Genomic DNA, 24,728 nt, shown 5'->3' on the forward strand with positions numbered 1-24,728 from the left:
AAAGACATTCAAGATCTGATTAAACAACTCCACATTACCAGCTTCACTTATTACTAACCAGACTGACTTTATTTCTGTCACGTCTACAGCAGTTCTTATTGAGAATTAGCAGAAGTTTAGATGTTGATGTCTTCTTGAAAATGTTTTGTTTGAGGTAACCACCATGGAGATCAGTGTTTGATTTAGTTGAGCTCATGACCCTTGATTTTTATGGGGTTGCTTATTTATCAGATGTTTTTGAAAAATGTTTCCGCTGATAAATCAGAGCAACATGTTTGTTTTAACAGTCATATGACACCATTAAATTATAAACCACTACTTTTTCTGTAGTTTTGCTTACTGTCAACGTATTTCATATCATAACAAATGGAAAAAAGGCAACAAATAAACATTTAAACTGGTGCTGGTTAAACATCTCTCATCATATGGGGTTAGGATTTCGACAGCAGTATATACAGCAGAAAATTAGTTTGGCATAGAAATCACTGCACTTAATTAATATTCATGAGTCAAACGTCTCAAATTAAATAGCGCGACGCGTCTTCTGCACACAGTCAACGGTCCTCTGACTGATGCTACAGCGTGAACAACTTCTAGAAATCGGCTTTTCTTCCCCAAACACGCGGTAATTTGATCAGGAACACTGATTAACTCATTAAACGAGTCTTCTGTGACGATTTAAGGCAGATTTAAAGGCAGTATTTCGGATTCTTCACTTTCTTTCACGTTCGAAGTAGATCATCTAGTCAGTTCCTCTAACGGAGGGTGAAAATGATGAACTGCGGTCTTGTGACTGAGAAAAATGAGCCAGGTATGAATTCACCTTTATACTTTTACTCTTTCCGAAATTATTGTTTAATAGCCGACGTGGGTGAACTGTAGTGTTTTTCAAACAGGGAAGTTTGTCGCGAGGACTTTATCTCAGTATTATTTTATAGTGAAGGTAGATTTTAATTTTTAATTATATCTAAGTTACACGTTCGAGTTTTATGTTAATGTAGAGAGTCTAATAGATGTTATTTTTTATCAAAGAGCTGTATTTGAGGTGTATTTGTGATGTTGTTATGTTGGTTTGTGTGACTCAGTGCCTCTGAAGAGCATCTCAGTGGAGGTTCGGGTTCAGGATCATGTAGCCACAGTCTCCTCCACTCTGCAGTATGTGAATGAGGAAGAGCGCCCCCTGGAGGCCTTGTTCGTCTTCCCTCTGCCTGCTGATGCTGCTGTCTGCCACTTCAGTGCCAAGATCGGAGAGCAGGAGATTGTGGCAGAGGTGCAAGAAAGAAAAACCGTGAGTCCAAATACAAAACCTGCAGGATGATGATTAGCGTATTCATAATACACATCACCATGTAACAAGATTGTATCTTGCAGGCGAGGGATCGTTATGATGATGCTGTGAGTTCGGGTCAGCAGGCGTTTCTGTTGGAAGAGAGCGAAGAGAGTCTAGATGTGTTCAGACTGAGTGTCGGGTGTCTGTCGCCGGGTCAGAACGCTGCCGTCACCATCATCTACGTCACCGAGCTCGCTGTGCAGGCCGACCACTCGCTGCGCTTCTGTCTGCCGGCTGTACTCAACCCCCGATACACACCAGCAGGTACTACAGCAGCTGCTGACACACACTTTATTAGTGGAGAGAAGCTGATTCTAACACTGTGTGTGTGTGTGTGTGTGTGTGTGTGTGTGTGTGTGTGTGTGTCAGGTTCAGCGGCTGGTATAGTCTCAGAGATTTCATCAGGATGTGGATCTGTTCCCTACACGCTGACTCTCAGTGTCCATGTGAGCTCTCCAAAGCCCATCTCCAAACTAGAGTCCAGCTGCACTCTGGATCCTCTAGTGTTCCTCCACTCTGATCACACTCAGGCGACGGTACTGTGTGTCTTCATGTGTTTATCTGGATGTGTGAGCACAGCAGTTTGATGCATGTGTTTTTATGTGTGTAGGTGAATCTGAGTCCTGGTCACATGTTTGATAAGGACGTTGAGCTGTTTGTGTACTACCAGGATACCCATCAGCCCTCTGCTATAGTGGAGGCAGGAGTGACCACTGCCCCATCAGGTATGACCTGCAGCTCACTGGGATTATGGGATTGAGTCAGGGCCGTAACCACCACAAGTCCCCCTCAATAATTAGAAATGGCCAAATCGTCCCCCCCAATATTTGAAATTCTTGCACTGCTCTGCTGCACTTCATTACTGCACTTTGCATGTTGTTAGGATGACAAAAAGGTTTAAAAGTTACATTTTAGTCTCAGTGGTCTAAGAGCGCTCGTCAGTGTCAAAATGATTGAGATGGCCAATCAAATTAAAACCTCAAAATAGAACCTCACAGAGGTTCTATTTTTCCGGTAAAATCACAAAACAAATGCACACATACATGTCCCTGCTCTTTATATACAACCACTGATTTTAATGAGGAAAAAAAAATCTAACACTAGACCAATAGGGTATTCAAATATTTGTTGCGGATTTATGTTTATTCACTAAATTGAAGAATCTCGGAACGAACAATATATTGTATTATGAAACTATCACATTGAACAAGAGTTCTCAATTTACTATTGAAATTGATTTCTGGACATCGCAATGTTTTTTTTTCTACAATTGTTATTGTACATATCTGATATAGCATTGTATTAGCAACAATTTCGTTCACTGATTTGTTTCTTTATGCTTTATTTAAAAAAAAAAAAAAAAAAAAAAAAAAGATCCCCCCTAATGTTTACGGCCTAGGATTGAGTGATCAAGCTGTCACTGACTCTCTCTCTATTTCAGGCTCTCTGATGAGGGACCCAGTGGTTATGATAAGTTTGTACCCAGAGTTCCCAGAGGAAGTGATGTCACTGGCAACACAAGGAGAGTTTGTTTTTGTGATTGACAGATCAGGCAGTATGGAGTGTATGATGCATCAGGGGAATGGGGCACAGAAGCGCATTGAAAGTGCAAAGGTAAGACTTAAGATTAAAAACTGGATGTTTGCATGCCAGGATGTGCCATACTTTTTCTGGGATACATTTAGGAACAGAAGCATATGGATGCTTAATAATTTGGCATTTTTTGAATTTGATACATTTTGGAAACTGTTGTACATTCAGATAGAGGATCATTCTATCTATGGCTACGTTCACACTGCAGGGCTTAATGCTCAATTCCGATTTTTTGAAAAAATTCGATTTTTTTGCAAGGCCGTTCACATTTTCAATTAAATGCGACCTTTTGTGATCTCCTGTGTGAACGTGAAATGACCTAGAAGTGACCCGCATGCGCAGAAGAGTACGCAACGGTCAACGACGTCACTCGTTGTTTGCGGAAGTAGCTAACATTAAACATGGATGTCAACAACAGTGTAGTCAACAGCGGAGCTCTTTTTGCAATATTAAAGTTATTTTCCCAACGGAGCCAGCACAATTACAATCGTCCGCCATGGTTGTTGTTTATCTTCTCGTTCCCGCCTACTTCAACGCACAATTATGACGTTTGTAGCGTATCAATGACGTACGGGTCGGATACATGTGGCCTGGCTGTTCAGACGGAGGTCGCATTTCAAAAGATCGGATACGTATCGGATTCAGGACCACATACCCAAGTGGCCTGGGTCACATTTGAAAAGATCGGATCTGTGTCGTTCAGACTGTCATGAAAAGATCAGATACAGGTCGCATAGGGGCAAAAAAATCGGAATTGGGTCGTTTCAGCCTGCAGTGTGAACGTAGCCTATGTCTTTTTAAATGAGGCCCCATGAATGTGCTTGATGAAAGTTCATATAATCATGTTGAGTTTAAAGGTGCCATCGAACGTTTTTTTACCAGATGTAATATAAGTCTAAGGTGTCCCCTGAATGTGTCTGTGAAGTTTCAGCTCAAAATACCCCATAGATTTTTTTTTAATTAATTTTTTTAACTGCCTATTTTGGGGCATAATGCCAATTCAGGCTGCGGCCCCTTAAATTGCTCGTGCTCTCCACCCCCCCGAGCTCTCGACTCTATCATTGCATAAACAAAGTTCACACAGCTAATATAACCCTCAAAATGGATCTTTACAAAGTGTTCGTCACGCAGCATGTCTAATCACGTAAGTATGGTATTTATTTGAATGTTTACATTTGATTCTGAATAAGTTTGAGGCTGTGCTCCGTGGCTAAAGCTAACATCGTTGAGATTCGCCTGTTCTTCGGAGGTCTTTTAAACAAATAAGATTTATATAAGAAGGAGGAAACAATGGAGTTTGAGACTCACTGTATGTCATTTCCATGTACTGAACTCTTGTTATTAAACTATGCCAAGGTAAATTTAATTTTCAATTCGATGGCCCCTTTAAGTATCTGTCCATGTCTCTCTATAGGACACTCTGCTGTTACTGTTGAAGAGTCTGCCCATGGGATGCTACTTCAATATCTATGGATTTGGCTCTTATTTTGAGAACTTCTTCCCGTTAGTAATTAGATCTTCATTCACAGATATTCAGTTTTGAAATGTGTGAAATGTTTGTGAGATGAGATGTTTTTCTTATTCGTTGCAGTCAGAGTGTCGAGTATAATCAGGACACAATGGATCAAGCTCTGAAGAGAGTGAAGGAAATGCGAGCAGACTTGGGCGGCACAGAGATTTTAAAGCCTCTAAAAGACATCTACATTCAGCCCTGTTACTCAGACCACCCCAGACAGGTACAACATCACCTCAACTACTCATTGACATTGGTGTTAAAGTATAAACGAGGCTTATGAATCAGATGTTTTTTCTCTCTTCAGCTGTTCATCTTCACTGATGGAGAGTTCAGAAACACTAAAGAGGTGCTGGATCTGGTGAAACATCATGCTCACTCTCACAGGTAAAGGTCTGCTGGGTTTGATCTTCCCATCATTCATATCTTAATCACTTACACTAACAGAGTTTATTGTGTGTTCAGGTGTTTCTCATTCGGGATTGGTGAGGGTGCAAGTACCGCCCTCATCACAGGAATGGCCAGGGAGGGATCTGGTCACGCTCAGTTCATCACAGGCACCGACCGCATGCAGCCTAAAGTAAAGCTCTCCACTGGATTTCACAGGCACAAATGTTTCCTAGTCACATGTCTCAATGGTTTCTCTTTCTCTTCAAACTATATCAGGTGATGCAGTCCCTCAGGTTTGCGCTGCAGCCCGCTGTGGTTAATATCTCTGTGGATTGGACCCTTCCACGTGGCATTACTGTTGACACACTGTCTCCACCCATCAATGTGCTCTTCCAGGGTCAAAGGTCACTCATTTATGCCCAACTTAAAGGAAAGGTGAGAGATGTAGCATGCGTTTCTTTAATGAGAATAAGAGTGTCTCTCATTTGTTTAGATTATAAAAATATGTCTTTTTACTGTCTCACAGAGTTCAGGAGGCTCTGAGGGAACAGTGACAGTCAAATACAGTCTTAAAGATCAACCAGTAACAAACCAGCTCCACTTCTGCCTCAAACCAACTGAGAAAACAGGGTAACACACACACAAACATGAACAGAAATGCATTCATTGGAGTGACATCATTAGTAGACCTTTTTCAAAGCTTTTTTCAGTAATATAATACTTTAATATTAGAAATATTTATTTCAGTGAAAAAAAAGTCCAAACCTCTCAGTTTCAGCATTTTTTTTATTTATTTAGAAATATGTTCACACTAGACAAAATAAATCCACTCTCTACCTTGCAAAATCATCTCTACAACCTCCAGCCTGTCTGTCACATGACGTCACAGCGTCTCCTGTCCAGGGCATAGTGTGAGCACACTGTGTGGGCTGTAGATTGCATGAGATCTCATTACAGAGAATTCAAATGTCACGAAAGACCAACACATGGAAAATTTGACTGTAACAATATTTAGTATGTAACAACATGGTATTGATGAGAGCGGTTCCTGCACGGAACGCCGCAATGAGATTAACAATGCTCCCAACGCAGAATATATACGGACTGGAGTAAGCACGTGTTACATGTTCACTGTTATGTTCCATTAGTTTGACCCAGTTTTCCCCATTCTGTTTTATTAGTCATTGCTTTCACCTGTGTCTAGTTAATTACCTTGTTAAGTTCCCTTTGTTTGTCACATGTATATATACCCTGTGTTTTCCTCCACTACTTGTCCGTTCTTGTTCATGTTTATGTGCTTTGTGTGATCCTGTCTGTTTTGTCATTAAATACTATATTACCTATTCCCCGTCGTCCTTGTTCCTTGCTACACAGCCATAACGTAACAGAAGAACGGACCAATACAGTTTATTTTTGCAGCGTTTTCTTTATTTTATTTTTTCTCAGTCCCCATGGGCCCTGCTGCTGCATTTCTATGCCTGGAGCAGAGGGACTGCTCCCTGGAATCACACACCTTGGACTTTTTGGAGTTGGAAGGATTTCGCCGCATTCGTAGAGTGGGTGCTGGTGAGTAACAACTCGCCATTCATCATCGGCCCTGCGGAGGAGAATTTCGTCACCAGCCCCACTCCACTGCCAGAGACCAACCAACCACCACCAGCGAGCGACGCAACGGAGATGTTGTTAGAGCCCACCGCAGACTGTGGAGACCAGGATAAGGATAAGGACGGAGCCTTTCATCGCCTTGGAGCCCGAACCACTGACAGGTTCTGACCAGGTGCGCGAGCCGGCAACACCAGTCGTCGCTGAGGGAGTGATTGTGGAGCTCGAAGGCTGGAAGGAAAGCCCCGTCCACACCACCACCGCTGAAAATATGAGTTTGTTGAGCTCTGGACATTATTTAGATGAGTTGAAGGATTTGTTTGAGGCTGACCTGATAAGACTTTTTTGGAGAGGTGTTTCCAGATTCTCCTGTTTCTCCAGTGTCCCTCATGTTTCCTGAGTTCCCGCCCATCCTCCCTCTCCTGCGTCCTCGTCCAACCAGTTCCTTTCCCCCACCATCGCTGCTGTCCTTCAGCCCTTCATCCTAATGTCAGATGCCTACGGTCTTCTGTCCACCAGCGCCATCCCACACAGAGGGTCCCCTGTCTCCACCTCAAGCCTCTGTGCCTCCTGCTCCACCTCGGACAGTCGACACTCCGGTTCCACCGTGGCTCCTCCCTCCCTCAGCTCCACCGGACACCATCGGCCATACGGTTTCTTCGGGCTCCCTCGTCTTTCCAGCTCCGCCTTGGTCAGTCATCCACTTGCCTGCACCTACGGCGCCGTCTGGCTCCTCCTTCCCTCCAGCTCCGCCTACATCCTTGGTCACACCGGCTCAACCTCTGTCCTCTGGACGTCCGGTTCCACCTCGGATGCTCGTCGCCATGGCTCCACTTCGGTCTCCTGTACCATCGGCTGTGCGTGGGCTCTTCGGCTTATCGGCTACATCAGGGTCTCCATCACTAGCCACGTCTCCGTTGGTCGTCCCCAGGGTGGTGTCTACCACCACGTCGACACCACCACGGCTCCTCCCACCTTCGATTCCACCCTGGGGCCTCGTCATGTTGGTCTCTGGACCAACATCTGGCTCCTCCTGCTCCAGGTTTCCCTTTGGCTCCTCCCACCCTCCACACCCTCATGGACTATTTCTTTGGACTAGTTTTCATTTTGTCACCCCTCATCTCCTCGCCCTCCTCCAGAGCCCCCCCCCCGTTGGCTGCAACTAGTTTTGTGAAATGTAACCACACTTCAGAACATTTAGTCATTGCGCTGTGTGTTGTGTTTGAACAAGCTGCTGGGGTGACATCGCATGGTCTCTCTCTCTAACGCACCTTACTCTCGTGCCCAGATGTGTTCTCAGGTACTGAAATTTGGCACCGATTGATTTAATGTGAATCGGTATTCTGTAGTACTGACGTAATTAAGATTTGTACCAAGTTCAGTACTCAAGCCTACTTGCAATGCCAGTTTCATGGGTTTGATTCCCAGAATGCAATGTAAGTCTCTTTGGATAAAAGTACCTACTAAATGCATGCATTTTTTATGTAATGTAACATTAAAGGAACACTCCACTTTTTTTGAAAATAGGCTCATTTTCCAACTCCCCTAGAGTTAAACAGTTAAGTTTTACTACTTTCGAATCCATTCAAACTATACTCTCATTCCGGCGTAATAATAGGAACTTTGTAATAATACAATAATTCCGGCGTAATAGGAACTTTGCTGCCGTACCATGGGTGCAGCATGGGTGCAGCAGGCGCAATGATATGTCTCCTTGATTATTACGCCGGAATGAGAGTATAGTTCCTAGCCATATGGGCCTAGAAAATCGCAACTTTTCATTTTCCGTCGGCCTTAGTACACGATGTAACTACAGAAGTGTCAAGTTTTAAATAGGAAAAATATCTAAACTCTTTGGTCATTTTTGAGAGAGATGCTAACGGTCTAATCAGATTCAATGAACTATGCTAAGCTATGCTAAAAGTGGTACCGGAGATCGGCTGAATGGATTCGAAAACGGTAAAACTCAACGGTCTAACTCTAGGGGAGTTGGAAAATGAGCTTATTTTCCAGAAGAATGGAGTGTTCCTTTAAATCCCAGTAAGCACTGTTTTCTGCCATTTTGCTCAGGTTGGCCATTCACCGGCTGGGGGCTCAAATCCTGATCCGTTCTCTGGAGCAGGAGGAGAGGTTAGGTAATACAGAGAATGAGCACATCGAGAAAATTATGAAGAAGCTCAGAAAAAGGATAGTGAAGCTCAGTGTTCAGGCAGGAGTGAGCAGTGTTCATACAGCCTTCATTGCCATTAATAAAAACAGCAGACAGACTGTGAAAGGACCCCTGCTGCAGAGAAGAGTGAAGACACAAGGTTAGTGCTCTCAACGTGAACTTGTGAGGATGTCTGTGTCTGTTTTTATTATAATTTCAAAAAGGATGTTCTTATAATATAGATTTTACATTTGGTGAGGAATTCTTTTTTAGGGCAACAACAGTGGAATTTACAGCCACAGATGAACTTGACGTGCATGTCACTTTATTAAGTGTTTTCAGACAGATGGTTAGTGCTCTGATTTGTTGTGGTAGAAATTCCCCTACGCACCAGGTGTCCCCCATCACCTCCAATATTATCCTCAGTCGACTCCCCGCTCTGACTCCTTCGGTAACTCCTGACACCTAAGAATAGCTACTTTGACCACATTGGCAAAACCAGATGCCTAAGAATTATATTCTGATCACTTAAAATGCCAGTCAGATTACATCTCGCCCCTATAAACGCTATCAATTGGAAATCTCTAGTAAAATCTCAATTGGTCTCTAGTGTTACTACTCTGTTTATTCACTAATAAGTATGGTTATACCACACTCAGATAGGCACACAGTGTGCATGTTATTTGCCATTGTTTTAAACTACTCACATCAAATTCAAAATATATTTTTATGGACGTACTGGATATTAGCCTATTTGGCACCATGATGAACATTGCAGTGCCGGGGTTGCCTGCGCTGCCGTCGCATTCTTCACACAATTTTTTTTTTTTTTTGTAAATAAATTAAAGAAAACAACTGAAAATGACTGAATGATAAAACAGCTCACATTTTTATATGGGAATATTTTTGAATTGTGTTTATTGATGAACAAAACAAAAAGCAAATAAAGGGTCTTGTTCTTTAGTTTATACTTAAATCAGTTTGAGCCAAATATGTCCATATCAGTCCTTCCCTATTCCAAAGCTTTTCTTGTTTGTAAGTTCTTTTGGATGTGTCTGTTCTTGGCTGTTTGTCCAGATCTGAATCTGTTCTAACCTTTGGTTTTTCTGTCTGTAGCCAGACGATGTGCAGCACCGATCCGTGAGTCACAGTCAGGTAAATGCACCTCAGTCTAATAGTTTTGTGAAATAGTGAAGTGTGAATTGTTTGAAGAAATTATTGTTTTGAAGAAATTAACCAACTAACTGTGCTACTTAAAAGGCACCTATTATGCCCCTTTTTACAAGATTTAAAATAAGTCTCTGATGTCCCCTTAGTGTGTATGTAAAGTTTAAGCACAAAATACCCCAAAGATAATTTGTATAGCATTTTAAAATTGCTACTTTTTGGGTGTGAGCAAAAACATGCCGTTTTAGTGTGTGTCCCTTTAAATGCAAATGAGCTGCTGCTCCTAGCCTAAGAGGGCGGAGCTTCAAGAGCTCACTGTCCTGTGTCAGGAGTCAGTCAGGACGTACTAATAATGTCAGAAACTGAGAATATACAGTATGCTGCATGGAGATAGAACAGGTATAGTTTATTTTAATTACGGTTATAACTTATGATGTCATCTTGCTTTTAAGCCTGTTTTACCGGTCCCCGTCCAAATGATGCCAAAACTTTACTGATGAGTTTTATGACATTTATTGTACTTCATACAAAAGATGAAGCATACTCCAGTAAATCACTGTAAGAGCTTAATAAAACATTAAAAAAATATCCATAAACTTTCTCTCCCTTGCAGTATAGTTATTGACTAGTTGATGATATGACATTCTTCTTCTTCAGTGTTCTTCAAACTAAACTTTGTTAATTCAAAGCAGAGGCTGTCATCAACATGTCTTGTAATGCACCACTTGAATCCTGCTAACATGACCAATTCCTAAATCAGTCCAAAATATTCCAAAGCTTTTCTTGTTTTGTTAGTTCCCTTTCGAGAACAGTCTCTCGACATGGCGTCAGAAGCTGACGCTTTGGGGACTCCCTTCCTTCCTAATCCTTCCTGAAATCCTATTGCACAATGCCAGTGAAGTTGCAACTCTCACTGGCCAATGCCAGCCAAGATGGCGAAAAGGGGGCGGTACCTGCCACTATATCCGGCGGTACCGTCCTGGCGGCATAAGCTCAGAATCTTCCTCTTTCACGAAATTCTACGGACTACGACTTCTAGACAGCTGTGGAGAAGACGCAAGAAGACGGATTATCCTCTTGGCGTTCTAGCATGTCCAGTGTTTGCACGCTGTGTTCGGGACCCATCGAGGCTCCGGACACCCACGAGTATTGTATTCTGTGGCTGGGACTCGCCCATGCAGAAGCAGCACTCGCCGGGTCGGGCTGCCCGCACTGGCAGCTGAGGTGCTCGGAGGAGCGTCGCCCTTGGTGAATGCGAAGCGTCCGAGGTGTTTTCACAAAGTCCCCTTGGCGGTTGCAGGCGACTACGAGAATGTTTCTGTTGTTGTTTCTGGTCAAAATGCAATAAAGACTGTTACACCCTCACAAAAAGAGCTTTTTTTCTCCTCCTCTAGCAACAGCAGCTTCTCACACTCGATGCTCAGGCGAGATGCTGCAGATACAGTCAGGCTCGCAGCTCCCACGTGTAATCGGTGATGCTCGCACTCTGGTGTTGAAGCAAGAAGTTCTCAATCTCCTCGCAAAGTGCGCGACAGAAGTGGTCCCGCTGAGCGAGAGAGAGAGAGCGGGTTCTACAGCCACTATTTTGTCTTTCCAAAGAAAGGCGGTGGCCTCCGTCCGATATTGGACCTAAGACCCATCAACCGAGCATTATTCAGACACCCTTTCAAAATGACGACACTGAAACAGATCCTTGCGCAGATTCGGCCCGAAGACTGGTTTATTTCAGTAGACCTGAAAGACGCGTATTTTCATATTCAGATCGCCCCTTGTCACAGACGCTTTCTGAGATTTGCGTTTGAGGGCACGGCATATCAGTTCACAGTAATGCCGTTCGGATTAGCCCTGGCTCCTCGCATGTTTTCAAAATGTGTGGATGCAGCGCTTTCCCCTCTGAGAGCGGGCGGAATATGCATACTCAATTATTTGGATGATTGGTTAGTTTTAGCCCATTCAGAGGATGTGCTCAACAGCCACAAACGCACTCTACTGCTTCATTTGGAGAACTTGGGTCTATGCATGAATACACAAAAGAGCATATTATGCCCCAGCCAGTCAATCTCGTATCTAGGGGTGGAGTTGGACTCGGTCGCGATGAGAGCGCATCTTGGTCAGGAGCGTATTCACAATCTGATGTCCGCCCTGAATGCTTTCAGTCTGGGCCGTCCCGTAGCGCTGAAGGAATAACAGAGACTCTTGGGACGGATGGCGGCGGCTGCAACGGTATGCCACCATGGGCTACTCTATATGTGCCCCCTCCAGTTATGGCTGAAAACACAAGTGCCGAGGAGAGCTTGAAAACGGGCCGTGCCCGTGTTGTGGTCACTCGCAGGTGCTTGAGCGCGCTCGTGCCGTGGCTTAAAGTGGTCACGACGGATGCGTCGACGACAGGCTGTCGAGCTCATTGCGACGGGCTACTGGACGGAGTCGGAGAAAACGTGGCATATAAATCGCCTCGAATTGAGAGCGGTCTTTCTGGCTCTTCGAAGCTTCCTCACACACTCAATGGCTGGCTGTCTAAGTGGTGTCCGCAGAATAATATAGGTTTCATAGACAATTGGAAAAGCTTTTGGGGCAGACCTGATCTGTTGAAAAGAGATGGTATTCATCCCTCCCGGGATGGTGCTGCTCTTCTATCTAGAAATTTGGCAAATAGTCTTAGAGCTGAAACATGACAAACCAGGGCCCAGATCAGGACGCAGACAAACTGGCTAAACCGACCGTCTGCTAGCCGCCTCGCGTCACAGAACTCAAATAATTCACAGCACATAGAAACTCTTTCACCTAGATATTATCACATAGAGACTGTGTCTGTACCTGGAACTAGTAAATACAAAAAACTTCCGAAACCTTTTAAGGGTAAAAATTTAATTGATGTTCAAAAAATGAAAATCACAGATAAATCAGATAAACAAATGATAAAGCTTGGGTTACTGAATATTAGATCTATTTCTTCAAAAGCACTTATTGTAAATGAAATTATCACAGACAATAAACTAGACTTGCTGTGTTTGACAGAAACCTGGCTAAAACCAGACGATTACATTACTTTAAATGAATCTAGTCCTCAAGGTTATGATTATCGACACAATCCTCGACAGAAAGGCAAAGGGGGAGGTGTTGCTGTAATTTATAGTAATATATTCAGAATCATTCAAAAGAATTTCAAATATAATTCCTTTGAAGTGATGGTGCTTTATGTAACATTATGTAAGTTGACATTTGTGCTGGCTACTGTATACAGGCCACCAGGGCACCATAATGACTTTATCAAAGAATTTGCTGATTTTATATCAGAGTTAGTACTGGCTGCGGATAAAGTCCTTGTTGTTGGTGATTTTAATATCCATGTAGATAATAATAAAGACGCATTTGGATTGGCATTTGCAGACATTTTAAACTCTATTGGAGTTAGACAACACGTGTCAGGACCCACTCATTGTCGTAATCATACCTTAGATCTAATACTGTCGCATGGAATTGATATTGATGCTGTTGAAATTCTACAGCAGAGCGATGATATATCAGATCATTATTTAGTCTCGTGTATAATACAATTAGCCAAGGCTACAAAACCACCACCCAGCCATAAATATTGTAGAACCATCACGTCTACCACTAAAGATTGCTTTATAAATAATCTCCCAGAGCAGTTTCATCGCCTTAGTATACCTGACAACCAGGGCTGGACTGGGACAAAAAAATGGCCCTGGCATTTTTGCTCAGACCGGCCCACCACAATCGGTCGGACACCACCCACCAGAGTATTACAATTAATTGGTAGAGTTATTAAAAGTACACTTAGTAAGAATAGGATTTCTAGATAGACAATGTGCTCCATGATATAAAAGCTAGTTAACCCTTAGAACGTGGATGTAGAATACTGATAATTCTATAAAGAATTAAAAAAAAAAAAAAAATTTCCAATGAAACAGACAGCAGAAAAACTATAATTTACAATTACAAATATACTTTGTTTTAAAGAGCACAAACCCCTGTTTAAGTGTCAAACATTTACCTCTCATTGTTTAGATACTCCCCATTAAAAACAATGAAAAAGAAAACTATACTACCAAAATACTCACAAAAAACGTCCTAATAAAATGATATTCATGTTATTCACTTGCCATAAACAACCAAGTGTTCATACCAGAGTAATAGGGTACAAGAGCTACAAAATATAACTTTTTATAGCTGAAAAGTGAGATCTAGTAGACCATCATCACGACTAACAGCTATAAATAGACACCTATAGTCTCGTTGTGAAATAAACACATCGTCAGTAATATTACATTATAATAATAACCTGAATTTTTTTTTTTTTTTGAAAAATCAAATTGCAGCATTTCAGGTTTTTCTATGAGAAAGGCCGTTACTGCATAAGTGAACTCTGATAGCTACAAGGGCACTGCTAACTACAAAAAACAGTGCAAAATAACTTTTGCTGTGCTATTTGACTTTAGCTGACTGAGTGACCAGTGCAGTAGGTGACAGTCTGACTTTATAATAACGACGGCGATTATGTTGTCTTATAATATTCATTCATTTAAGCATCATCGTCGTCGTCGTCGCATCATGAGTCCCTCGCTGTTAATCATGTAACTACCCTGCTTACCGCTTTTATTATACTCTAATGCTTACTCTGTCCCTCATTGGCTTCACTGTCAGACACCTGCTGCTCCTCTGCCTTACAGGTGTCTCCTCCATGTTCTTCTATGTTCACCTGTTTTTGCACGTCAGGTACTGTAGGTTTGGAAACTGAAGCTACAGTAACCGCACTAAACATGCCAGTAATTTTTGCACGTTGAGGCATCAACCTCTAAATTTTTTGATTTTTTTTTGCCCGCAACTTCTCCGCACCCCCCTTGCACTTGCGCTTTTGTTTCTCCATCCTCCTAATCCAAAGATGTTCTGGCGAAACAGAGGGGACGGGCTGGAGTCTGTTAAGAGATGTGATTGGGCCAGCCCAGTGTCAGTATGGAAAATGAACCAATGGGCCGCTGTCCCTGCTTTATGGGCCGGTCGTTGGCCAATTTTTATGTTTATTAAAAAAAATCATATCATATAGCGGCCCCGCCCTCAAGTGCGTCGGCCCACCGGGCATTTGCCCGGTATGCCAGATTACCAGTCCAGGCCTGCTGACAACTTAGAAGAACTCGATGCTGCAACAGAAACTATTGGCTCTCTCTTTTCCAGCACATTAGATGCAGTCGCTCCTTTACGTCTAAAGAAGATTAAGGAAACTAATCCAACGCCGTGGTATGATGAGCACACTCGGGCTCTAAAACGAGCTGTTAGAAAAACTGAACGTAGTTGGAAGAAAACAAAACTAGAAGTTTTTCGCCTTTCGTGGAAAGAAAAAATGATTGAGTACAGAACGGCTATAAGAAATGCTAGATCTACTTATTTTTCAAATCTCTTAATAGAAAACAAACATAATCCTAGGTATTTATTTGACACAGTGGCTAAATTAACTAGAAACAGAGATTCAACTGCTGACGTTTCCATAGAGCACAGCAGTAATGACTTTATGAACTTCTTTACTTGCAAGATTGATAATATTAGAGAGAAAATTAAAAACATGCAACCGTCCACAGTTTCGCTTCAGACAGTGCACTGTAGTGTCCCTGAGGTAAAACTAGAATCATTCGCCACTATAGGAGAGGAAGAATTATCTAAACTTATCAAATCATCAAAATCAACGACATGTATGTTAGACCCAATGCCGACTAAACTACTGAAAGAAATGCTTCCAGAGGTTTTAGGTCCACTTCTTGATATAATTAATTCATCCTTAACACTAGGATACGTGCCAAAAACCTTTAAGCAGGCTATTATTAAACCTCTTATTAAAAAACCTCAACTAGATCCGAGAGATTTAGTAAATTACAGGCCAATCTCGAATCTACCTTTTCTGTCAAAGATACTAGAAAAGGCAGTTTCAACACAACTGTGCTCCTTTTTAGAAAGAAATGGAATCTGTGAGGATTTCCAGTCAGGATTTAGACCATACCATAGTACTGAGACTGCTCTCGTTAGAGTTACAAACGATCTACTCTTATCATCCGATCGTGGCTGTATTTCTCTATTATTGTTATTAGATCTCAGTGCTGCTTTTGACACTATCGATCACAACATTCTTTTAAAAAGACTTGAAAACTATATTGGCATTAGTGGAATTGCTTTGGCATGGTTCAAATCGTACTTATCTGACCGTTATCAGTCTGTAGTAGTTAATGAAGAGATGTCGTATCGATCACAAGTTCAATATGGAGTACCACAAGGCTCAGTACTAGGACCGTTGCTTTTCACTCTGTACATGCTGCCCTTAGGAGAGATAATTAGGAAGCATGGTGTTAGTTTTCACTGCTACGCTGATGATACTCAGCTCTATATTTCTTCGCGCCCTGACGAAACCTACAAATTCACAAAACTAACAGAATGCATAGCTGACATTAAAAACTGGATGACAAGAAATTTCTTATTATTAAATTCAGAAAAAAATGATATCCTAATCTTTGTACCAAAAACTTCCTCACGAAAAAACCTTGAATACTCTCTAACACTTGACGGGTGCTCCATTAAACCTTCGTCCTCAGTTAGGAACCTGGGTGTGCTCTTCGATACCAATCTTTCATTTGAAAGTCATGTTTCTAGTATCTGTAAAACCGCCTTCTTCCATCTAAAAAATATATCTAAATTACGACATATGCTCTCAATGACAAATGCGGAACAGTTGGTTCATGCATTCATGACCTCAAGACTAGATTATTGTAACGCTCTACTGGGTGGTTGTTCTGCTCGGCTTTTAAACAGACTACAGTTGGTCCAAAATGCGGCAGCTAGAGTTCTTACTAGAACCAGAAAGTATGACCATATTAGCCCAGTTCTGTCAACATTACATTGGCTCCCTATTAAACATCGTATAGATTTTAAAATCTTGCTACTTACTTATAAAGCTCTAAATGGTTTAGCTCCCCAGTACCTAAGTGAGCTCTTAATGCATTATAGTCCTTCACGTTTATTGCGATCTCAGAATTCAGGCCAGTTGATAATACCCAGAATATCAAAATCAACTGAAGGCGGCAGATCCTTTTCCTATTTAGCACCTAAACTCTGGAACAATCTTCCTAGCATTGTTCGGGAAGCAGACACACTCTGTCAGTTTAAATCTAGACTAAAAACACATCTCTTTGCTCTTGCATACACATAACACATTATCAATACATTAACATTTTTCAAATCCGTTAAAGGATTGTTACGCTGCAATAATTAGGTCGGCCGGAACCGAGAACATTTCCTATAACACTAGATATACCTGTACATCAGAATAAGAATGGCATCTACGCTAATATCTGTCTCTCTGCTTATCCTGAGGTTTGCCGGGTGCTGGATCCAGGCCGTATCCAGATCAGATGGAGAACCTGTGTCTGGACCTGACTACAACGTAGCCCAGGAGACAATGGGCCTACAGATCCAGTTCTGGCTGCATCTATAATTCAGATTTTTAATCCCCGTATCCGCTTACATATATTTATATATAATCTATTTTTAATCTCTATAATAAAAATGTATAATTCAGATTTTGATCTCCATATCCATTTACATATATTATATATATCTTCCAAGGGTTTTTTTCCCTCCTAGGACTTTTTTCCCAGTGTTAGCACGCTGGGTTTTTCTCCTAGGGGGTTTTTTCCACCCCTGGGAGTCAGCCGACATTGGCTTAATGTAGCACCATCTTGTATATGTTACATATTACCACGCTTGTTTGTACAACTTATTTTTAACCACTTCCCTTTTTTCTGTGCTTCTAATATGTAAAGCTGCTTTGAAACAATTACCAATTGTAAAAGCGCTATATAAATAAATTTGACTTGACTTGACTTGACAAGTCCGGGGTCATCATGTATTGGTTCGTACGGACAACATTTCGGTGGTATCGTACATAAACCGCCAGGGCGGAGTGCGCTCGCGAGCCCTTTACGAGCAGGCTGTGCAGCTTTTACTGTGGGCCGACCACCATCTGCTCTCCATCCGAGCAGCGCATGTTCCGGGCCACCTGAACAGCGGTGCGGACATGCTGTCGAGGGACGGGATCGTCTGTGATTTTTACAACAGCGGATGGACGGCGGCAGTATGCCTTCCACTCTTAAAGTCTATGTGGCAGCTATTTCAGCTTTTCACGCCGTTATCGATGGGCAGGCACGATCTAGTGGTAAAAATTTTGAGAGGTGCAAGACGACAAAGACCCCCTCGCCCTCCCATGGTGCCGTCATGGGAACTAGCTCTTGTGCTCAGGGCTTTGACGCGGCCGCCCTTTGAGCCGCTCATGTCAGTCGGCTTAAAGGAGGTCTCACTTAAAACCACGCTGCTGCTCACCCTCGCTTCAGTGAAACGCGTGGGGGATTTGTAAGCGTTTTCTGTTGACGCTGATTGCATGCAGTTTGGGCCAGATGATTGTAACGTCACACTCAAACCGAGGCTGGGTTATGTGCCTAAATTGCTGTCAACGCCGTTCAGAGCGCAAGTGATAACTCTTTCGGCTTTCATCCCAGAGTCAGCGGATAACGCCCCTCATCAGGAGTTATGCCCAGTGCGAGCTTTGTGAGTTTACTTTGACCGCACGGCTCAGTTCAGGCACTCTGAGCAGCTGTTTGTGTGTTTCGGCGGCAGTAACAAAGGACATCCCATCTCTAAGCAGCGGCTATCACATTGGGTGGTTGATGCGATCACTTTGGCCTATTCTAGCCAAGGGATGGAGTGCCCTATCGGCATCAGAGCGCATTCAACGAGGGCGATTGCATCCTCATGGGAATGGACTAAAGGCGACACCATCAAAGACATTTGCATGGTGGCTGGCTGGTCGTCACAGAATACCTTCGCCAGGTCTTACAATTTGGACATGTGTTCTCTAGCCTCACAAGTCCTGGCGTTGAGTATGACTCATATTCTACCTGCAGTTCCTGGCCGCTAGGTGAGGCTGGTGGTTTCAACTAGGTCGTATAAGTGGAATCTGGGGGCGGAGCCAGCGTCACACCCAGTCTGTGGCGCTCTCCCCTTCATATCAGCAGAGCGAGTTGTGTGATGCACGATGTTGCCACGCATGTTATTCCACCGTGGCAACCTGGAATATGGGGCACAATGCTGGCGATTCGTCTATGTCCTCGCAATGAGTGCGGGCTCGCTGATGACTTCTTTCATGTTATACTGACGCCGGCAGCAGCCGCTCGTTAAGTGTATGTTCTTAATTGCTGTGCCCGGCCTGGCCGCCCACATGCTTCATTACCCTGTATATTATATTCTTGAATACATACAATGTTAGATGAGTAACTACGCTATAGGCATATCCTAAGTGTGTACTTGTTGGGAATTATTTGTGTTAACTGTTCATAGTAGCTCCGCCGTGGCTGAGCTTCCCTTCTTCGCTGTTCCCACAGCGTTGTTCTATACAGTCCCCAAAGTGTCAGCTTCTGACGCCATGTCGAGAGACCGTTCTCGAAAGGGAACGTCTCCGGTTACTATGGTAACCTCGGTTCCCTGAGAGACGGGAACGAGACATGGCGTAGACTGCCGTGTTCACCGCTCAGGTCTGCTGTACTCTTGTTCAGTCGGAAGATTCGGAGCTTATGCCGCCAGGACGGCGCATTATATAGTGGCGGGTACCGCCCCCTTTTCGCCTTCTTGGCTGGCATTGGCCAGTGAGATTTGCAACTTCTCTGGTGTTGTGCAATAGGATTTCAGGAAGGATTAGGAAGGAAGGGAGTCCCCAAAGCGTCAGCTTCTGACGCCATGTCTCGTTCCCATCTCTCAGGGAACTGAGGTTACCATAGTAACCGGAGACGTTCTTTTGGATGTGTCTGTTCTTGGCTGTTTGTCCAGATCTGAATCTGTTCTGACCTTTGGTTTCTCTGTCTGTAGGCGCACGATTAAAAGAATGGATCCTTGGGTCACTGCCAGGTAAATGCACCTCAGTCTAATAGTTTATGAACAGTTGGTACTGATCCATCCGTGAGTAACAAATTTTTAGCAAATCCTGTGTTTTGTATTGACATTCGTTCACAAAGCAGTCTGGTGTAAAATGATTTGCATAATAGGTATCCTTTAACTCAGTGTAGTTACTGACTAGTTGATGATATGACATTATTGTTCTTCAATGTTCTTCAAACCAAACTTAGTTAATTCAAAGCAGAGGCTGTCAGCAACATGTCTTGTAATGCAGTACTTGAATCCTGCTAACATGACCAATTCCTAAATCAGTCCTTCCCTATTCCAAAGCATTTCTTGTTTGTTAGTTCTTTTGGATGTGTCTGTTCTTGGCTGTTTGTCCAGATCTGAATCTGTTCTGACCTTTGGTTTTTCTGTCTGTAGCCAGACGAATAATAGGACATTTTGATGAGTCAATGGCAGGTAAATGCACCTCAGTCTAATAGTTTACGAACAGTTGGTACTGATCCATCCTTGAGTAACAACTTTTTAACAAATCCTGTGTTTTGTATTATCCCTTTTTATTGACATTCGTTCACAAAGCAGTCTGGTGTAAAATGATTTGCATAATTGGTATCCTTTAACTCAGTGTAGTTACTGACTAGTTGATGATATGATGTTGTTCTTCTTCAATTTTCTTCAAACTAGAGGTCGACTGATTGATCGGCCGGCCTAACTTTGACCCAAGGATTTTTGGCATTTTTTAATTAATCGGCGTCAGACGATTATGCTGCAAATTAGGCCGATTAATAGGCAGGCGCGATTGCTATTCCACCTGCATAAAGGACCAGTTATACTTCATTTTCCGCGTTCCGCTGCATCTCGCTCACAGTTGAGCACGCGAGCCTTTCAAAGAACACTCCTTTGGCCGTGAGCGTGGAAAAACGTATTTAGTGGACTGCTGTTTCGAAGCTCTCAAGTCACTCACACATGCCCTGTTGTGCACGCGGACAGGGTGTGCAAGCCTTTATCCAGCTGTAGTTCAGGCCACAGGTAGGCGCGGGTACCAAAACCTGGTTATGAGCCCAGCGGCTAAATTATTATACAAGCCTGTGTTGCATAGATCAACTATGACGTTATCAATTCCATTTCTGTACGTTACTGGAGAATTTCTCTCCCTCTGAGGCTGCGTGTGAGATGGAGAAACTCACTCTGCAGCCATGCCTCGTTCACACACAGCTTCAACTAACGATGGCAGGGGAAAACAGACCGCTTTGAAAGAGTAATTACGTTGTAGCCAACTAGAATTGATGCCGACCATATTTATCATAAGTGCAACAAGTCATTTGCATGTGAAAGTAGAAACGTGCAATTCAGACAAAACTTCTGGCTAAAACGTGCATATTAAATTTCCTCATTAAATGTGTGTGTGGGTCCGACACACAGCCTCCATGACGTCATCGCTCATGGCCAGTGCACTCTATGCAATTATGAGCAGCAGGCTGTGTAAAATGGGTAAACTCTTATTTTTGTTATCATTATGGCTATTTGACTTACAGTATAGAAGCATGTTTCAGAATAGTTTTGAGAAGGTGCTTAAAAAGTTGAGCCATGTATTATTATTACTATTAATTAGGTCACTAAGTTAATTTGACAGTCTAGATTTTTGATTACCTGTTTTGTTTATTTAATATTTAACATATAAATTATTTTTAGTGCACTGATTGGAGAGGCTTGTGTTGTTCAATAAATGTTTAATTTAAGCAATTTTCTGTTTAACTTCTTATTACTTAACTGTTAGATTTTATGAGATAAAAAAATCGGCCAAACATATTGGCCAAAAAAATCGGCATCATATATCGGCCATCGGCTGCCCTGATTTCTAAATATCAGCAACGGCATTGGCCAGAGAAAAACCCATATCGGTCGACCTCTACTTTAAACAAAACATTCATTTTATTCAAAGCAGAGGCTGTCAGCAACATGTTTTGTAATGCATCACTTGAATCCTGCTAACATGACCAATTCCTAAATCAGTTCTTCCCTATTCCAAAGCTTTTCTTGTTTGTTAGTTCTTTTGGATGTGTCTGTTCTTGGCTGTTTGTCCAGATCTGAATCTGTTCTGACCTTTGGTTTTTCTGTCTGTAGCCAGACAAGCTAGCAGAGTGATCGAAAAGAGAATGAAGCCAGGTAAATGCACTTCAGTCTAATAGTTTACGAACAGTTGGCACTGATCCATCCTTGAGTAACAACTTTTTAGCAAATCCTGTGTTTTGTATTGACATTCATTCACAAAGCAGTCTGGTGTAAAATGATTTGCATAATAGGTATCCTTTAACTCAGTGTAGTTACTGACTAGTTGTTGATATGACATTATTCTTCTTCAATGTTCTTCAAACTAAACTTAGTTAATTCAAAGCAGAGGCTGTCAGCAACATGTTTTGTAATGCATCACTTAAATCCTGCTAACATGACCAATTCCTAAATCAGTTCTTCCCTATTCCAAAGCTTTTCTTGTTTGTTAGTTCTTTTGGATGTGTCTGTTCTTGGCTGTTTGTCCAGATCTGAATCTGTTCTGACCTTTGGTTTTTCTGTCTGTAGCTGGAAAATTTAGCAGAGAGTTCGAAAAGTCAGGTACGTGCACCTCAGTCTAATAGTTTACGAACAGTTGGTACTGATCCATCCTTGAGTAACAACTTTTTAGCAAATCCTGTGTTTTGTATTATCCCTTTGTATTGACATTCATTCACAAAGCAATCTGATATAAAATGATTTGCGCAGACATAAACAAATTTAGGTATATGGAGGCGCATTACCTTCAAAAATTAAATGAATCCACTGCGTCCTCAGATAATCACATTCTGGGAAAGGGAAAAGATGAAGACTCTTATGCTCACTCACTCATACAAAAACTAACCACCGGGATTGCTGATGTTGAGTAAATCATGACAGAATTTACATTTTTGATCGTTTGGGTGGTGTAATGATGTAACCTGCAGAAAGATTCATAGAAGTAGAGAACTACATCTTTACACATGTTAGACTGTACCAAAGTTGTTTTATTTATATTTTCTGTGCAGTTTGAAAAATATAGTGTCTGTTGTTTTTTGTGTGTGAAACCGAGTAATTAGTATTACATTCATTTATAATTTTTTTTATGAGTCTGATCCACCAAAAAAAAAAAAAACCTACAGATCCCTCATAATTAAAGGCCACTGACTTGTTTAGTTTTCTTTCCTTGTTACACAGATTACTGCAACCTACTTGAAGCAAGTAAAGGTATTTGTAAATCTTAACTTATTAAAATTTTAAAAACAAATATTACAAATTGTTAAAAACAAAAAACAAAAAAACAAGTACTTTAATTATGTTTAGTACTTGATTAGTCAATGTATAGAACTGGGCAGAAATTTTCACTTAATTATTTACAAAGGTTGATGTGAAAATATTGTCATTTAATGCCATGTGTGTGTGTGTGTGTGTGTGTGTGTGTGTGTGTCAGACACTCCTGATCCCCCAAAGGACCTGTTACTCCAGCTGGTTTCTCTCCAGAAGGCGTCAGGCTGCTGGGAGCTGGACGCCACACTGGCTGATGTGTTTGGGAAGACGGAGGATGAGCTGACCAATCAGAAACCAGCACAGGTGAGAGATGTGATGAAATAATAAGACAGCGATGATTGTGTCCAGTGTCCAGTAACAAATGCAGTGGATGATGGTTTGTCCACAGGTGGATGGGTCAGTATGGGCCACTCTCCTGGCTCTGATCTGGTTATACGGCTGTAAAATAGAGCAGCAGGTCGAGTGGCAGTTTGTGGCCATGAAGGCAGCGTCATGGATCGGCTCTCAGAAAGGTGGGATCTCCATTCCAGAACACATTCATTCAGATATCTTCAGTTCTTTGATTCACACTGATGATTTGAGTGTGTGTGTGTTTCAGTGGGCGATCTGTCTCAGTGTGTGTGTGTGGGTAATGTCCTGCTCGGATGTCATGTGACCAAAGAAACTCTGAGAATCTGAAGACATCAGTGTTTCCACATGCCGTCAGAAGAACTGTTGCTGTTTATGTTTGCGTTTCATTAATTTTCTTCTTTCTTAGCTTAAATCAACACCATATTGTATAAAATCTTAAATTCACTAGCTAGATCATGTTTCATTTGTTTGAATCAGATTATTCATTAACCTTTTCTTGTTTCTCTCAGTTTTTTTGTGCATCAGTGATTTACTAACGCTGTTGAACGAGTCCTCGATCACTGAGGATACTTTCACACAGCAACAGAATCATGTTTATGTGCTGAAAATGATTATGTTCAAACACAAACATGAATGTTGAACAAGAGCAGCAACATAATGAAAGACTACAATTAAAGTACAAAAATATTTGAATACTCTGTTACTCTTTTTCATGTAATGAGAGTCAAAAAAGAGAAATACTTCATGTTTGTCTAATAAAGCATTTACTGTATAAACAGATTTAAGATTTATCATTTGATATCATGTTCTTCTCATTCCTCAATGGTTTCATCACATTAGGGGAAAATCCGGCTAACGGAATTTTGTTATATGAACATTCTCCAAATATTCAGTGTTGGTTCTGGGAACATAAAAAATGTCCAGTTTTCTTGACGTTAGAGTAACGTGTTTTAAAGGTATAATGTTCCTCAAGTGTTCTTTCAACTTAATTTTGGTTAAAAATTCAACATTCTGGGAACGTTGATTTGTAACAATTCAAAAACATAAAAATGTTCAGTGTCCTTAATGTAAGTAGAACGTTATTTAAAGGTTAGTATGATGTTCCTGAAACATTCTTTCAATCATTCAAACACCTGCTGTGAACAAACACTGAAAGAAAGAGAAATAAGAACACAAACTACAACTTTCTTCAGCCACAGCCTTAGATGAACTGAAGATAAAAGACATTCAAGACAAGACAAGACAAGACAAGACAAAACCTTCAAGATCTGATTAAACAACTCCACAAACAGCATTACCAGCTTCACTTATTACTAACCAGACTGACTTTATTTCTGTCACATCTACTGAAGTGGGGGACGCATTTT

The 24,728-nt window shown here is 41.9% G+C and overlaps 1 protein-coding gene across 2 annotated transcripts; it reads left to right on the plus strand.

The window, feature by feature from the left end:
• Positions 1-43: 43 nt before the first annotated feature.
• Positions 44-23,964, plus strand: LOC125246606 (von Willebrand factor A domain-containing protein 5A-like). 2 transcript variants are annotated; one of them, XM_048157617.1, is made up of 22 exons: positions 455-811; positions 1,086-1,288; positions 1,372-1,594; positions 1,700-1,866; positions 1,941-2,055; positions 2,772-2,944; positions 4,338-4,426; positions 4,515-4,659; positions 4,744-4,823; positions 4,902-5,016; positions 5,103-5,261; positions 5,353-5,456; positions 8,499-8,737; positions 9,694-9,732; positions 19,666-19,704; positions 20,116-20,154; positions 21,820-21,861; positions 22,273-22,305; positions 22,921-22,950; positions 23,174-23,313; positions 23,399-23,522; positions 23,609-23,964. In XM_048157617.1, the coding sequence occupies exons 1-22, from the start codon at positions 772-774 to the stop codon at positions 23,686-23,688; spliced, it is 2,418 nt and encodes an 805-aa protein (XP_048013574.1). In that variant the 5' UTR covers positions 455-771; the 3' UTR covers positions 23,689-23,964. The 2 variants fall into 2 exon arrangements, with proteins under 2 accessions (XP_048013627.1, XP_048013574.1); XM_048157670.1 differs by lacking the exons at positions 19,666-19,704; positions 20,116-20,154; positions 21,820-21,861; ... (3 more) ...; positions 23,399-23,522; positions 23,609-23,964 and adding an exon at positions 10,540-12,356 and having other exon boundaries at positions 44-811.
• Positions 23,965-24,728: the final 764 nt, after the last annotated feature.

Source organism: Megalobrama amblycephala, linkage group LG1 (genome assembly GCF_018812025.1).
Source record: "Megalobrama amblycephala isolate DHTTF-2021 linkage group LG1, ASM1881202v1, whole genome shotgun sequence".
Classification (NCBI taxonomy): Eukaryota; Metazoa; Chordata; class Actinopteri; order Cypriniformes; family Xenocyprididae; genus Megalobrama; species Megalobrama amblycephala.